Source organism: Acinonyx jubatus, chromosome E3 (genome assembly GCF_027475565.1).
Source record: "Acinonyx jubatus isolate Ajub_Pintada_27869175 chromosome E3, VMU_Ajub_asm_v1.0, whole genome shotgun sequence".
NCBI lineage: Eukaryota > Metazoa > Chordata > Mammalia > Carnivora > Felidae > Acinonyx > Acinonyx jubatus.
The window spans coordinates 21,024,764-21,042,205 of record NC_069398.1 but is presented as its reverse complement, the minus strand read 5'-3'; the positions used below and the strand labels follow the sequence as shown (position 1 = coordinate 21,042,205).

Below are 17,442 nucleotides of genomic sequence, written 5' to 3'. Positions count from 1 at the left end.
TGATGGCTACTTCTCATGTCATCTCACCATTTTAGTGAAATGTAATGTTTCCATATCAGTTCTCTTGGGCTTTCTAAGTAGAAAAAAGCACCTATACATAGCTATCACTTGAGCACTTAGCACTGCTAGGTACTGTTGTATGTCATCTAATCCCCAGAAGCCCTTGAAGCTGGTGTGATCGTCACACCCGATTCACAGATTGGGTATGTGAAAGAGCAGAGACTTGCCCAAGGCCAAAGAACTAATATCTACATGTTAGCCAAAATTTCAAAGCCAACCGCAAGCCTCAACCACGAGGCTAGAACATTTTCTACATAGGTTAGGTTAAGCCCCCTTCATTTCTGTTTGAAGACTGAGTACCTGGGGTAAAACTTTCAGAAAAGCGCTAATGGCAGTGACAGCAAACATCTTTCTCTTGTTCTTGATTTTAACTGGAATGTCTCCAATGCTTCATTTTTAAGTGTGATACTGATGGTTGTGGCTTAAAACGGAAACCTTTGCAACATGAGGATATTAGTAATGTAGCTTTTCCTAAAATAAAGAACTAAAACTCAATCTAGCTGAAAGAGGGATGGATCATGAGACCCTGTTAATATGGGTTTCCGTTCCAAAGGTTTATTCCAATCACGTTTATAGTACATAAAATAGCGATACTCTCTTGTTGAGAAGACAGAAAATGTGGCCACAGTGTTGATGCCAACTTAAGAGAAATATAAGCCTCTACCTAAGGCAAGATTTCCTATCTACAGAATTCAACTAATATGAGACACGTACAAAGAAATCAATTCAACAGCTTCCCTTAAAGATATGCAAGAAATCAAAAGAAGACAGTTTTTGTGGGAGGCTGATATGCACATTTTATTTAACAAACATAATGTACAAGACTAAAAGAACTGTATATATTCCCAGGAGAATTCAGAGTGTGTATACCTGGATTAGCACCTAGAAAGTACATAGAAAAGAACAACGGAAAAGGGGGAAAGCTTTCTACAAAAATCACTTGGGCTCGGGTTTCTAAGTGCAGATTCTCACTGGCATCGGATAGTAACTCCTCGCACTCCACATGAGCTCAGTGACTGGCTGACTCGGTTAACTGCTTCACGCCTTTAGCGCTTCGTGACAACAGGTATGTCAACCTCATGGCTCTTACGGGGAAATTTAAGTAAAGGATACAAAGTTTTATACTCACCCTAGTTTTATTCCAAAATTACTGCACTACAAATCTGTGTGGTACACTGTTAGGAAGATACTGAGATACTGCTTGTGTCATGTGACCTTATTTCAGAACGATGCCCTGGAATTATGCACAATTTCACAGCTACGCTGATAATCTATAGAAATCACTGACTGGAAGGAGGATCATACGTGGCGTATTTAGGTTATGAAGGGTTCCGTTAGGATTAAAACGGCTCCACACTGCCAGTGGCTGTAAAGCCTCCGTATCAGTTGACCGCACTGTGCATTTAATACAATATTCTTTGGTTACATCATATTAACCACAAGGAGGACAGCTTCCTTGTCTACACAATAGATTAGTGGTTCTCAACTGAGGGCGAATTTGCGCCCACTCCACCCTGGAAACATTTGGCGATGTCTGGAGGAGATTTTTCACGACTGTGGGGGTTGCCACTAGTGTCTAGTGGGTATCGAGGCCAGGAATACTGCTAAACGTCCTGTAATGCACAGGGAAGCGCTCATAACAAAAAGTCCTCAGGCCCCAAATGTCAGTAGCACTGAGGTGGAGAAACCCTGAAAGAGGTTTATATGACATGCGTCTGGGTTGCCCATAGAGTCAAAGGTCTGCTGCAGACGGAGGCAGAAAGAAGGGTGCTACAGCTCTGAGGAGTTCCCCATCGGCTCTCGCCAGTGGAGGCCCGTTCACTCTTGTCTTCTGATCTAGACCCAGCACCAGCTCCTTTACGAAGACCTCTATAAATACCTGCTGAATGGGTGGAGGACGATGGTGCAAGAGGCATGGTTCAAAGTCTTCAAATGACTATCTTGAACAGTAACTTTATACGACCTAAAAATTATTCTGAACCTCAATGGTGTCACAGTCCCTGACTGATTATACAGAACCTCAAAGTTAGGCTAACATATTGTTAAAGGTGGAGTCAATATTTTAAGGGCAGTATGTCTAACGTTTCTAGATTCATTTAAGTGGGGCAAACCAAATAAAATGGTGTTAAAGGCAAACATTCAATATACTTCATTTTAAACTAAAAAAATTAACGCATGAAACGCCATGCACAGCAGACACCATTCCTTTTTTTTTTTTTTTACATATTTACAATTTTACATATTTACTTATCAATATATCTTCTATCTTTACAATTATAAAATTATTTCAAACTGTAGAAGAGTGGTACCATACATTTTGTAGCATTCATTTGTTTTATCCTTTAAAGGCAATTATTTACCCAAATCCAAACCACAGTGAATGCCACAGAGGAAGCACGTAGGAAAATCATGGACAAAAAATAGATTTAGACAAAACTTTCACATAAGACTTAAATGAATCTATTTCAGTAACTCAAATAAATAGTATTTTATTATTTACTAAGCTTCCCCTGCCAGGAAAAACAAAACAAAACAAACAGAACAATCCCCACAAACTGTACCTTTAAAAACGCTCTGGCATTTATAAGCATTAAGTTATAGTCTAGATCCCAATCATGGACTGTAGTAAGGGCTAGCTACAATTTAGGCTCAAATAAATACTACCCATGTAAATATTTATCATCCTGCATAAACTTGAGGTTGCAATGGTGGAGGAAGTTTATCATTTTCAACATTTTCAGAGTCAATAGCTGCTAAAGATTGATTCGGGGGCTTAATTTCGAGTGGATATTTCTCAACAATGTCTTGAACCTCTTTTGCAATTCCATCTGTCCACTCTATGAGGTCTTTTTCAAGTTTCTTGGCTTCACTCATGATCCTTTCTTGTCGTTCATTCAACTGAGACAGAAGATCCAAGTTCTTATACATTTGCTTAACCCCCAAGCAAGCATCAGGAGACCAATTCTCAGATTCTTGCTTCCTGGGAGAAGTCTGGCCGGACATGTATCGATCAAAATCTTCCTGACTTAAATTCAAAGACTGAGCATCTAACTTCTCAATGAAAGCCACAGCACAGCACTAGAAAAAACCAGAAGGTTATTTACTATAGCCATAAGGGGAAAGGTACAAATATTCAAATACATCTTTTTAAATCCTTTTATTATGGTGAATTTAAAACAATCAAAAGTAGGATGGGGCGCCTGGGTGGCTTGGTCGGTCAAGCGTCCGACTTCAGCTCAGGTCATGATCTCACGGCCCGTGAGTTCGAGCCCCGTGTCGGGCTCTGTGCTGACCGCTCAGAGCCTGGAGCCTGTTTCAGAGTCTGTGTCTCCCTCTCTCTCTGCCCCTCCCCTGTTCATGCTCTGTCTCTCTCTGTCTCAAAAATAAATAAATGTTAAAAAAAAAAAAAAAAAGGTAGGAAAAAACAGGTAATGACCCACCATGGACTTCAGCTTCAAAAATTACCAACTCAGAGGCACTTGGGTGGCTCAGTCGCTTGAGCCTCAACTTTAGCTCAGGTCATGAGCTCAGCCCTACATTGGGCTCCCTGCTGTCAGTGCAGAGCCTGCTTCAGATCCTCTGTACCTCTCTCTCTGCCCCTTCCCTGCTTGCACTCTTTCAAAAACAAATAACCAAACAAAACAAAATTAACAACTCACAGCAAATCTGTTTCTTTCTTTCTCTCTTTCTTTCCCTCCCTCCCTCCCTCCCTCCCTCCCTCCCTCCCTCCCTCCCTTCCTTCCTTCCTTCTATTGACTCATTTATTTTGAGGGAGAGAGAGTGTGAGCACACCCAAGCAGGGGAGAGGCAGAAAGAGAGAGAATCTTAAGCAGGCTCCATGCCCAGCACAGAGCCCGATGTGGGGCTTGACCTCACAACCATGAGATCATGACCTGAGCCAAAATCGAGAGCTGGATGCTTACCTGAGCCACCCAGGCATCCCAATCATGTTTCCTTATACTCCCACAAGAAATAATACATTTCTTCCTTAGGAAAAAAAAAAAAAAAGTTGCATTGCAAACTCCCATTGAGTCTGTGAGAAATTCAGTCCTCTCCTTGGGTTGTTCAAAGGTCTAGGGGTCTTATACAGAGTGAAACGTCGGGGGAGGCACCTTCAGTGTTTGTTCCACACTGGCTACAGAGTTTCCCGTGGACAAAAACTGAATGATTCCTCAAACTCGGAGACTCTCTGCTTCCCTGCCATGTTGCAGGGAAGAGGAACCACTGTTGGGACTGGGAGCTCTAGGGCCAAGTGACTGGGGAACATATCCCATAAAGCCATTCCCCTTTGAGGTCTTGCCAGCCCCACAATGCTCACTCAGGGCCTGGCCAGCTACTGGGCACATCAGCAGGTACTGGAGTGGCACACAGACCTCTGGTCCTCTAAGGACCTGTGGTCCTTTAACATCAAGTGGCTGAAAGAACAGGCTTTGAAATCAAGCAACCTGAGTTGTCACCTCCGTCATATGTTAGCCAGGAGTTTTTGTGAGCCTGGGGAAAGTTACCTACTGTCTCTGGGGTTCCTGTATCTGTAAAATGGGAAATACCACCCAGATTTATTGTGAGAATGAAGCAATCCAGCACACGTAATGTGCTTAGCTCACAGGTCGGCAGTAAGAAATGAACAAACGGGAGCAATTATTAGTACAGAAATCCTTGGGCAAATGCTCAGTGAAACAGACATCTGTTGGCTATACTTTCTCATATTGATTTAATTTTTTTACAAAGAAAATGAATTTTCACATTTTCTTAAAAAACTATTCTCACAAGAAAGATATGCAATATAAACAGAGGGAAACAGGCAGCTCTCAGAATTTCTTCTGAGAACTCATTCCCAGGATCCAACATTATTACACATAAAAAAGGGAATCACCTTTTTGAGGAATATTTAGCAAATCTACTACAACGGACTCATCTGACAAGAATGGGCCCATCTGACCCTGCCACACAGGTGCCCATGGTGTCCGTGGATGTGCTGCAGTCCCTGGAGAGAGGAGGAATCTAAGAGGATTCTAACATTCCTGGCATGGATGGATGCTATTGCCCCAAGTGGAAACAGTGTATATGAGAAAGGAGAAAACCATTTGGTGGGGAAGCAGGTTTAGTTTTGAAAAAATTAAATCTGAGGCCCAATAAATAGCCAGAAGTGGAGCTCAGTAGGAGGGCAAACAGGTGACGTGTGTGTGTCATCACTGTGCAGATGACAGCAGAGCTACGAACAGAGCAGACAGCCTAGGGAGAGAGATGCATAGAGGACAGCACCCCACGGAAAAACCCAACTTGAGAAGACACAAAGCTCACAAAGAGACAAGTAAGGAGTGGAACTCTGAAATCCAAAGGCAGGAAGTTCTAGAACAAAGGAGTTACCAAGAATGTTAAAGAAGTAAGATGAAGGCTGACAGTTTTCATGGGATTTGACTTCTGCTGGAGCAGTTTCACTGGAGCAGAGGGATCAGAAGCCGGACTCTGAATCAGCAAGAGGACGGAGACATAAGGTGCTAACAGGGCTGTAGGTCAAGGTGCTGGGAAGCTGCAGGGAAAAGGTGAGCCAGCAGCCTCCACTGTTGACCACCAGGACGACCCTCAAACACCTCCCAGCCCTGCTCATTTCTCTACTACCAGCCACGTCTCCATCTTCATAATTCTCAGGGATTTTCCACACTCTCTCATGTTCTCTAGATAAAGAACTAAATCCAAAAGGCTCTTCCTGGCAGTCAAGTGCATGTTTTCACTTATGTTAAGAAATGCTTACTTCAGCTAAACTTTTGGGGGAGTTTAGTTTAAACCACCATGTGTCTGGGAGGATGAAAAATACTGCAAATAATGGAACAAGCATCATTTTGAAAAAGGGCATTCCCAGGATGGGCTAAATGGGTGATGGGTATTAAGGAGTGCACTCGGATGAGCACTGGGTGTTGTATGTGATGAATCACTGAATTCTACATCTAAAACTAATATTACGGTGTATGTTAACTAACTGGAATTTCATAAGAGCTTGAAAAAAGAAAAAGAGCATTCCCAACTCCCTGCAAACCACATCCCCAGATGCTGCAACAACAGTAATGAGCAGCTGAATGCCATGGCTGAGGGTGAGGTTAACCGGGGCAGGTCTAGGTTTTGAAGCACTGGAAATTTATACACTTTTGGGAACCCACTTAAAGGAAAACAAAATACAGAATCAGGCACAAAAGTGAATACATATTTAGCATTTAAAAATAAATCACAACAAATTTCTGGAAGCTTGGGAGATTCAAGCTTGTCTTTTTAGTTTCAAATGTCTTTTTAGACAATTTACTAGAAATGCTGCCTTATGTAACCTGGTTTCCTCTCCCTATTACCCAGTACAACTTCCTACCCAGGAAAGAAGGCACATAAGGTATTCTGAGGCTCAAATCCATTAGTAAATCTAGTCTAAAGCAAACAAACAAAAGTTAAGTGGTCAGTAAAAGGAAGTATTCAGCCTTACAACTTAGATACACATATTTTAATGCCATCTTGCCTAGAATCAAGTAGCACGGTTAACAACAGTTGAAAATCATTTCACATCCTCTAAACTGACCCTTGCCTAAAATCTCAGGACTCAGTTCTAACAGATCATTTATAGAAATAAAGCAAAAAATAATTCTTAAGTCTTTCAATAAAGAAATCAAAGTCCATGATCTGATTTATTCATGGTTGAAACAACCCAACTAAGTGAATGGCCCTTTTAACCAGGACCTGGGCAAGTGATGGCCAACAGCAACAGACACTCCTCCACGTGACTATCGTGTTTCCTGTAAGAGGATCACAATCTCTGGTCAAGTACTGAGAGGTGGGGTGTTTGCCCGGCCCAGTCATGTGTGCTATGTGACAGCAAGCAAGCATCTTTAGCTTTACTGATTCCTCAACTCACGGGCAGTAAACTGTCACAGGCCTGTGAGTGATGTGTCACACCCCTAAAATGGTTCCTCTCCGTAACTCCAGGAAATCAAATCCTTACCAGATTGGTGAAATAGTAGCCATCCTCTCCAGTCATCAATCGGCTTGGGTTGCAGAAGCGGGTGATATACTGGATATTGGACTGAAGGCGTGGGGGGTTGCCCTTCAAAACAATGTAGATGAGAGTGGGTAAAAAGTCATCGGCTGACGCTGGCTCGTTCTTGGTGATCTTAATGGCATTGAAGATGTGCTTGCTACACTTGGTGATGCAGGCCAACTTATCTCGAGGTACACGCTTAGAATCCATTTCAATGATATCTATAAAGCAGAAAAGACACTGCTTCCAATGAGAAAATGATTACATAAAAGAAGTATTAGAATAATCATTTTTTAATCTATCAAATTACAGAGGTTAACCCTTTCTCCACCAGGTAACTTAGTATATAAAAAACTTTGACCACAGAAACTGTAAACACTAGCTCATCATTACAGAATGTGTAACCAGGCACAGAACCACAGACCAGGCATTATATGCATTATTTCTGTGCTCCACAAGCCTATTTCTTTTCCATCCTCAGATTGTACAATGGATACTACTTGTAGGAAGGGAACTGAGGTTCAGAGAAGTTCCATAATTTGCCCAAAATTATATAGACAGCCAGTGACAGAGGGCAGATTCAAGTCTGATTCTCTAACGCATGCCTTTAACCACAATGGTGAACTGCTTATGAGCTCCTTGGAAAATTAAGAGCGTTTTTCCTGCTTCTGTTCCTCTAATACACTGTAAAAGTCAGTTTAGGAAGCCTACTGCTTTTTAGAAAGGTGGGTACTATACAAAGCACCATTGTATTGGATATAAAAATACAGCTGCTAAAATCTATCACACGTATGGTCCATAGCGGCCAGTCCCCACGGCATATAAATCTCCACCAGCTACAAACACCTACAGCACTTTTATGACATTTATAACCTACTAGTTAGCACAGGGGATAAAGCAAGGGTATACATTTACTCTCATTCATTTCCCTCAGAGAAAAATTACTTCACTGCCCCAAACTACCACTAAGTGGTAGGCTCTTGCAAATGGACACCCTGTGCCACAAAGACCGGGAGGTGGGGAGGAGTTCAGCACCACTAGAACAACAGAAGAGGAAGGAGGGAGTGCGCCTCTGGATAGGCGTTTCTGCCTGCCATCTGGAGCAACGTGAAAGAAGAGAGCTGACGCAGGTTAATTTGAAAGCAATTTCTGGTCAACAGCAGGAACAAAAGTTTCTGATTTAGGTGGGGTGATGGCGCATGTCACAGTTCTTTCTGCTCCCAGCTCTCATCCCGGAGGTCGGTTACTGGGAGGAATCCTCACGGACCACCAGCCATGGAAGACTAACGTATGGGACAGAAACACCCGACAGTGCAGAGGCTGTATTTTAACTTCCTAATGCTTCTAGTCCCTGTACATACATGTCTATTGTATGCTTTTGCTTATTTTATGGTTTAGTTCCTTTACTCTTTTAATGATGGGTTGTAATTATTGTTACTATGTCTCAAACTATTTTCTTTTTCTATTTGAGTAGAATGTATGTAAAAAAGATCTGGGGCGGGGGGGTGCCTGGGTGGCTCAGTTAGTTAAGCGTCTGACTTTGGCTCCACGATTTGTGGGTTTGAGCCCTGCATCAGGCTTTGTGCTGACAGCTCAGAGCCTGGAGCCTGCTTCAGATTCTGTGTTTCCCCCTCTCTCTCTCTGCTCCTCCCCCCTCCTCTCTCTCAAGAAAAAACATTAAGAAAAAAAAATTTTTAAGACGTTTTAAAAACTGTTTTTACTACTGTTTTTATCCTGTTTAGCTTTCTACCTTTATTGTTGGCTTTTATTTTTTATTTTAAACCTTTCTCTCATTTTAAACCACTCTCTCATTATTTATTCTTTAAGTTTTGTTTAAAAAAGTTTTAAAGTTTATTTATTTCTGGGAGAGAGAGAGAGAGAGAGAGAGAGAGAGAGAATGCGTGTGCACATGAGCATGCAAACAGGGGAGGGGCAGAGAGAGGGAGACACAGACACCGAGGTAGGTTCCAGCCTCAGAGCTGTCAGCACAGAGCCTGACACAGGGCTAGAACCAGTGAACTGTGAGATCATGACTGAGGCGAAGTCAGACACTTAGCTGACCGAGCCACCCAGGTGCTCCTATTCTTTAAGTTTTTTTTTTTTTTAATGTTTATTTATTTTTGAGAGAGAGAGAGAGAGAGAGTGAGTGTGGGGGAGGAGGAGAGACAGAGGGAGATACAGAATCCGAAGCAGGCTTCAGGCTCTGAGCTGTCAGCACAGGGTCCGACGTGGGGCTCGAACCCACAAACCGTGAGATCATGACCTGAGCCGAAGTTAGATGCTCTACTGACTGAGCCAAATGGGGCATCTGGCTGGCTCAGTTGGAGGAGCATGGGACTCCTGATCTTGGCGACATGAATTTGAGCCCCATGTGGGATGCAGAGATTACTTAAAACTTAAAAAAATAAATAAATAAAAGTGAATTACTTTTTATCTGGATGCATGTAGCTGCCACTGCCAAGAGGGAGGGCCAAGAGTGTAAAAAGAGAAGGGAAGGGAAAAGAAAAAAAAGTAAAGAGGGAAGGGGGTATAGATTTCCGTCACACTCTTTGTCCTGCAGCAACCCCTCCTCTAGTATCCTTTAGTCTGAAGGAAGTTTTCTGGGGGGAACTCTTTTGGACCGCCCCCCCATGTGTAGCTAGTTCCATGATTTGCATTGCTCTAAAGCCTAAAGGAGGAGATCCGGGAGGAAATAACAACAGGAAACTCACCACTGTATTAATTCTTCGAGCAATGATTTCCTGCCCTAATCTGTCTGCTCTTATTTACTTTTCAGAATCCTCAGATAACTGCTTTGTGTCTGCCGTCCAGGGCTTTTACTTGTAGTCAGTAGGAAAGACAGGCTGAGGGTGGGTCCTCCATCTTAGCAGAAGTCTTAGATTTATCGTTCAAGAAGTTTTGTAAACAAAGTAGGCTGTAGCTCCAAGTCATGATTCCTCAACCTTGGCACTAATGAGATTTTGGACTGGATAATTTTTTTTTTTTTTTTTTTGTAGGGGACTGTCCCGTCTTGCATGATGTTTAAAAGCATCCGTGGCCTCCACTTCTAGATGACAGATGTCAACTGAAACGGAAAATGCCTTATTCGGTATTATTTATCAACAAAACTGACAGTGCTGATTAGTAGCACCTGGGACAATGTAGAGACATTTAACTGATGTCTCCATATTTAAGACCACTGTTACAGACTGTCCTCTCTGGGACTCCTGTACTTAGGCTAACAACTTCAGATTAGGAACACAGTGATCATTAGAACCTTTGGCCCTCATAGAGGCAGAACGTATCTGTACTTGGATTGGCAAGATATGGGGGTTAAGATGAGGAAGAGTAAGAAGGCTTTTAAAATTTTATGGCCAGGGGCGCCTGGGTGGCTCAGTTGGCTGAGTGTCTGACTCTTGGTTTTGGGTCAGGTCATGATCTTATGGTTTGTGGGTTCCAACCCACATCAGGCTCTGTGCTGACAGTGTGGTGCCCACTTGGGATTCTCTCTCACTGCTCCTCCTCCTCCTTCTTCTTCTCTCTCTTTCTCTCTCTCTGAGTAAACATTAAAAAATAAAATAAAATCTTGTGGCCAAATTTCTACTACTAAAATATCTCTTCAAACTCCAACTCAGATGACTTGAGAGAAAAAAGTTTCATCTCTCAAATTCTATTAACAAACTGTTGATGTATTAAAATCCTCTTAGTTCTATTCTTAAGCAAACAATGGTCTGGCTCCTGTAGTTTCTGGTTTTATAAGGTCTATCCTATGGCATTTCAGAAAAGAGTCCCAAACATAAACTCCTTTTGAAGTACTTTAAACATAAACCAATTGGTCTTGAACTTGGTAAGAGTCTTTGGGAAAAAACACAAGTACAATGTCCATATCCAGGCTTCTCACCTTCAATCTCTTATGATGTTCCCTGAGCAAAAGGTAGGAGTGGGGGTGGGCCTTGACCCAAAGGAGTCAATTCATGAAGCCTATAACACAGCCTTGCAGAAAAGCTTTGAACAACAAAGATGACAGAATTTAGCTAGGCCAGTTAGACTCTGCAAGGGGAATTACAGAAAACAATTCATTTAACAACAGGAGTTAAAATGCAGAGATATACAAAGAGAAGCAGAACCTGAAAGAGCGCAAGAATCACGTTAACAGCAGATATCCCAGTCCCCAGAGGGGCTGTGGAGCTAAGTTTCCGTGAGAGTGTGGCTTCCTTTCCTACCTTGATAATCTCTTAAGTAACCCCCTATTTCTTCCTGTAACAGGAGTGAGTCTCTAATTCTTACAACCAAAGGAGCCTACCTAACGGTTTGCCTCCAACACTGCTAATAGCAGCTGAGCAACTAACTTTCTTTCCCAGCAGAATTTCACTAACAATCTCTAAATGGGCAAGTCTTTCCAACTCTTCTTAATTGAGGAGAAGCTGGCCTAGGTTGGATGTCTTCTCTAGTAGGAGCAATTTGTTTTGGTTCTTTGCTTTTTTAAAATTTTCGTGGGCTATTTCTGCTGGGCTATTCCTATGACTAAGAAACAGAAACCTTATTAGGTGCCTGGACCTGTCCAGGATGCTGGAACCACATCAATTCAGGGCACTTCATTTACTTCTTAGACAAACTAGAAAAATAATCCAAAGCACATCTCTAATTAGCCAATTAGAGAGACATCATTTTAATATGTAACTTCAGCTTGCGGAGTACCTTGTACCACCAACTCCCTTCCTCCCTCTAAAATTATTTTGAATATACAAATGCCACTGAGTTTTAAGAAATTAGCCTTAGCTGCATTTGACCTTGGTTTAGTTCAATGCCCAAGAAATAAGAGACCCTGGTCACAGAAAATAAAGGGGAAATGTAGTTTACCTGCTAATGTGAATGCTTCAAATTTATAAAACTAGCACTCTTGCAAAACGCTTTTCCCACATTCCAATATACCTTTGGCAATATACCTTACTATCTGGCTGCTCACTGACTTAAGTATGGATTTATGTTAACTTCAAGGAGAAACACCCAGATAAGAAAGCTCTCAGTTTCACTGACCTGTGATTGCTTTCACCACCATATCAGATACTTCGGAAATTTCTTCATTAACAGGGACGCAAAGCATCTGAGGTGTAACCCAGTGCAGGGCTCTACAAAGAGGGAAAGACAGTAAAAATCCCAAGAATACACTGCAGCCATTTGTCTTGTCATGTCCTTCAGTTAAGGGGAAATATGGGACCCCACTGACTAATGAGGCCATTGTAGGCCCAAGCATATCGCTGCTGAACATATTAGGGGTTGAGCTGAAGTAACTAGAATCCTTAAATGAGGCTTCTCTTCGGCACTTATCACAAGGAAAGCAGAAGACAACTTTACTGGTTGAAATGAGATTATACTGAGGCTGAAGAGATATTTGAGGATAAAGATCTGAGAAGAATCTGCTGCTTCCTCTCTTCACTGTCCATCACCCTTAATGTCCACTTAGGCTCTGCCTTCAACTTATGAGACTGAGTAAGAGGTCAACAAGTGTGTGTCGCCCTAGTCTGAATCACTGAATTTCCTGGCCACACCCTAGCTTCCCAGCAGAGACTCTGCTGCTGACCCTCACCGGTTGTCTGACAAATGCTCTCACCCTGCATGTCAGTCCAAAGCCCATCTAGCTCCTTCTGGCTCCATCTGTCACCTTCCCAATACCAAGTCCTCACTTCTGGGGTGACACTACCAAGAACAGATCTACCAATTACCAGCCCCACTGTCTGGGAACACCGTTTGGATTCCTAGGCCCCCTCCTCCAGAAACACCTGTGCACAACCAACCTCAGACCTATTCCCACATTTAGATGGCCTATTTCCTAAGTGTTTCACTGCCACCAGAATAGAGCCCTGGGGGAATAGAGCCCACTCTACTGCCCATGGAAGATTAAGCACTTTGGGAAGTGTTATCAACCCAGTGCTGGGGGAGGATGTGATTGGAGGAACAGCTAAATAAGGAGCACCACTGGTTGGGGGGGGTGGGGAATAATGACACCTTAATATGGGTATGTCCAGCTTAACTTCCTGCCTCACAAGACGGGACAAAGCAATGAGAAGTAATGAAATTTCCACCTGTTCCTTGGAAGTTTTGGAGATTTTGAAACAATCTCAAACACTGGATCTGCTTCTCATCTAAAGCTGCTGGAGTCAGAAGGATAAGCAAGAAGGTGATTTCAGGCCTTTCCTCCTAGCAATTTACCATATTCCTGGTCTTTCTGACACCACAAAGAAGCTCAGTGCTAAGGACGGCAGGTCCCTTTGCTGTTATTTGCTCTCAAGGTTTGAAATGCAAGTGCTCTGTTCTCCCACAACGTGTTCTTCCCATGGTAGATAGTAAACACAAGACAAAGCAAAACAACCAACTACCGGATCCTCTTTTGAATAGCGAGATCTTTCTTCTCATCATCGGTAGTTTCTGGACAGAACACATACTTATAGAGACGAGTCATGATGTACTTTTCGATCTGATCCATTATCTTCTCAACTTTTTCCGGAGGCACTGAAATATCCAAATGGACATAAAAGCTCAAGAGAGGGATGGACAGTTTAAATTAAGAATATGTTTTCATAGTTTTTCCGACATAGCAGAAAACTAATTTACTAGTTAATACATTAAATATACCCAGAAACAAAAGTACAAGATGTTACATTAAAAAATATCCTTTAGGGGCGCCTGGGTGGCTCAGTCGGTTAAGTGTCTGACTTTGGCTCAGGTCATGATCTCACAGTTTGTGAGTTCGAGCCCCGCGTCAGGCACTGTGCTGACGGCACAGAGCCTGGAGCCTGCTTCGGATTCTGTGTGTCTGTCTCTTTGCCCCTCCCCCACTCATGCTCTGTCTCTCTCTCTCTCTCTCAAGAATAAATAAATATTAAAAAAAATCTTTTTAAATAAAAAAATAAAAAATACCCTTTAAAACCTTAACCTCAATTTTTGGGACTGCCACTCACAGAACTGCCAGTTCTAACCTAAGCTGCTTGGCGGGACCTAATAGGTTGCATGCCTTGCCAAGTGGGAAGACCTCAGCATGGCTCACACCCTATTGCTACATTAGAAAAGCACTTGTAATTCCAAAAACAGAATGACAGCAACCCACTCTTCCATTTTTTCTGAGGTTTACTATAAAACCTTGGAGATTTGGAGGTGTATAGGTGGGGCTTATTTCTCATTTATACATGTATGCTAAGTATATCCTGAAACCCAACATCAATGGAAGTCAAATTCAAGAAAATCTCGAAAACCCTACAGCTCTAAGTCCCTGATTCTCAATTTTTATTCCACCCCCACCCATCTGAGGAATACATAATCATGAAAAATGACTCACCATAATGGTGATTCCAAGATGGGGGTTTCATTTAGAAGCCTCCTAAGTGGGTTTTAATCGACTCTGCCCCTACCCCTAATGGAATTATTAAACATTGTTCAATAAATTACCCAACTGCTGTGATTACTTTGGAATGGTACACATGGTGGTATTGAAAGACACTCTAAGGATAAGACCAGCTACCAGGATGTCAGTGGAGTCATTTATAGGACAGAGTTGGCAAACCAGCCAGGCCATCAGAGAAACAGAGAAAGTTCTAAAAGACTCAAAGGTCAGACTCTGTACAACTGACCAGCAATCCCTTAATGGCTGGCTACCAAAGTATTACCTTTTCCACGAGTCTGCATTCTTTCAGTCACATTCTGGTAAAAATCCTGAGTAAACTCTGACTGTTCCTCAATGCTTAAATCCTGAAAAAAAGGGACAAAGAGGTTGCTTGGTAGCTGAAGAAAGATCACGCATAAAGCTCTAAATTTTATAAAGTTTCCAAAATCCACTCCTTAATTGGTGCTAATCTCAAAAGTACCTACCAATTATATAACCCTGTAGAAAAGAAAAGTCTGTCCTGTAATGTTATTTACAACACCCCATGACCTCTTATTTCTTCTGATGTATATATGTATTCCTACATGGATATAATGCATATTTTGATAATTTACACACTTATGTGCATTTCTATTTATCTGATCTACTTAATCATTTTTGGTGGCTTTCTCACATCCCATTATATTAAATGATGTATTTAACCAGTCTCTACCACTGTGCATTTGGGTTTCTCTCTTTTTTTTTTCACTATTATGTACAATTGTGTGGACTGTTTCTCTTGGGTTATTTCTTTGTGATACATTTTCAAGAGTGACATTAACAGTTCAATAAATATGAACAACTTTGTATCTCTAAGTATCTACTGCTAGATTGCAATCCTCAGAACCTCCCAGTGCAGAGTCATTAGCCATGTATGTGTATTTATTTCTCCAGGGCCCCTACAATAATGGTCTTCGTAATTTTTATTTGGGTTTACTCATTATGTGGTATAATATGTATACTTATTCCCTACTTTCTTTTCAAGAATAAAGTCTACATAAAATATAAACACAGTTCAGGGAGCCCAGGTGGCTCATGAGTTCATGAGTTCAAGCCCTGCATCGGGCTCTGTACTGACAGCTCAGAGCCTGGAGCCTGCTTCGGGTTCTGTGTCTCCCTCTCTCTGCCCCTCCCCTGCTCGAACTCTGTGTGTGTGTGTCTCTCTCTCTCAAAAAGAAATAAACATTAAAAAATATAAACACAGTTTAGCACAGTTAACTAGAAGATGATAGGGACGCTTGGGTGGCTCAGTCGGTTAAGGGTCCAACTTTGACTCAGGTCATGATCTCATGGGTTCGAGTCCTGTGTCGGCTCTGCTTATAGCTCAGAGCCTGGAGCCTGCTTAGGATTCTGTGTCTCCCTCTCTCTCTGCCCTTACCCCTCCTGCACTCTTTCTCTCATTCTCTCTCTCTGTCAAAATAAATAAATAAACACTTAAAAACAACTAGAAGATGATAGGAAGAAACACAAAACATGGAGAGAAGCAGAATACAGAGGCAGGAACAACAGAAAAATGTAGTCCTTAGAGAAATTAGTCCAGTCAGTCCAGTTTAGTCTCTAACTAAACTTTCTAGCAGTCATCACCAAGACAAAAATAGTCACATAATTGGGTGTTCAAAATATAAATGCAAATGAACCCTTCAGGTGAAATTCTGACACCAAACCCAGAAATTTCTCTCAAGGGTTCTCCTAAAGACTCACTGTAGAAAGGCATGATCATGGCCCAGGACAAATTCCACAGGACCGTTTTTCACAGCCTGCCTCTATGCAGGCCAATGACAGCATGCAGGCAAGGGCCCATAAGGCCTTGGTGAAAGCCTGCAGACCCTGTCACTCTGGCTTAAATCCCGAAAGACGCGTTAGGGTCCAGATCGTGTCGTTCTGCCTTTTACAATGTCCCTCCCAAGTATCCTTTCCTGGTTTGGGCCTCAGCAACCCTCCCCTCGAGTATAGCTGCTCTCCCCAACTTTGACGTTTCTCACTTTTCAATCTATCCTGCACCCCACAGTCCAACTGATCATCTGAGATTCAGATCTGAGCACAGAATGAGATTAATCATCGGAGCATCATACTTCCAATGGTTGTCCATCAGATGAATCCTGAAGCCTGAACTCAGAATCACCACCCCTTCCTCCTTCCCGCTTACCCTGCCAGGTTACCCAATTGTTCTGAGGTCTGCTTTTGGCTATTCCACCTCTCCAACACTATAAAGTTACTCTCTGTCTGCATTACTTTGATTCCTCTCCAGTCTTCCAACAGCTGTCCGAGGAAGGCTCTGTTCATACCTTACTTCTAAGAGCAGTCTTTCATTCCCTTAGTCCAAACAGCCTTGTGGGCCTCACAGCACTCACAGTGCACCTGCTGCTTTCTTAACTAGGTATTTACAGAAAAGTCCTTCGGTTGAATTAAAATTGATCCTTTGTCTAAGCAAGAACTTGGTACTAAGTAAACTTTAGACGTTTTGAAATGTTGCTTTCATTTGTATTTACCACAATTTTCCAGTGCTGCCTTCCATTCTACCTTTTATTTTACGTTACACAGCTTTTAAAAAGTTAATACCACTAAACCTTTTACCTGATCCTTAAGAACAATATTTAAGAGTTCAATTGCAGCTTGAAAACTGTTTTAAATTTCTCCACAGAAATAAGTATCTCTCCAGCACAAATAAATATACTAATCAACTTCACTAATTTACTTCTAAGTTTTTTTATGTTTAACTCTTATTTGGCCGAAATGTAAGGTGCAAGTATGAAATATGGACCGTAAGTAATCTATATACAAACTTCCCTTTGTCAGTAGCAGGTAGTAAGTAAAAAGCAACACTGCTCCCTCTGTTCCCCCAGTTGCTCCTGAGAAACCGAATTTATTTCTGGAATCCCTGGTTTATTTCACTGTCCTATATTTTAATTTTTTAATTAAAATCTCACCTAGTTGTGATGTCTTTCATTTTAGGATATATTTTGAAGTCTGC

The 17,442-nt window shown here is 42.0% G+C and overlaps 1 protein-coding gene across 5 annotated transcripts in view; it reads right to left on the bottom strand.

The window, feature by feature from the left end:
• Positions 1-831: 831 nt before the first annotated feature.
• The window catches only part of RABGEF1 (RAB guanine nucleotide exchange factor 1), a 61,410-nt gene continuing 44,799 nt past the window's right edge, over positions 832-17,442 (bottom strand). For all 5 annotated transcript variants that reach the window (XM_027041845.2, XM_027041847.2, XM_027041846.2 and 2 more), the window contains 5 exons: positions 14,716-14,797; positions 13,432-13,564; positions 12,092-12,183; positions 7,040-7,296; positions 832-3,138 (listed from right to left, as the gene is read on the bottom strand). In XM_027041845.2, coding sequence (XP_026897646.1) covers positions 2,740-3,138; positions 7,040-7,296; positions 12,092-12,183; positions 13,432-13,564; positions 14,716-14,797 — 963 coding nt within the window. In that variant the 3' untranslated portion in view covers positions 832-2,739. The remainder of the gene's footprint in view (positions 3,139-7,039; positions 7,297-12,091; positions 12,184-13,431; positions 13,565-14,715; positions 14,798-17,442) is intronic.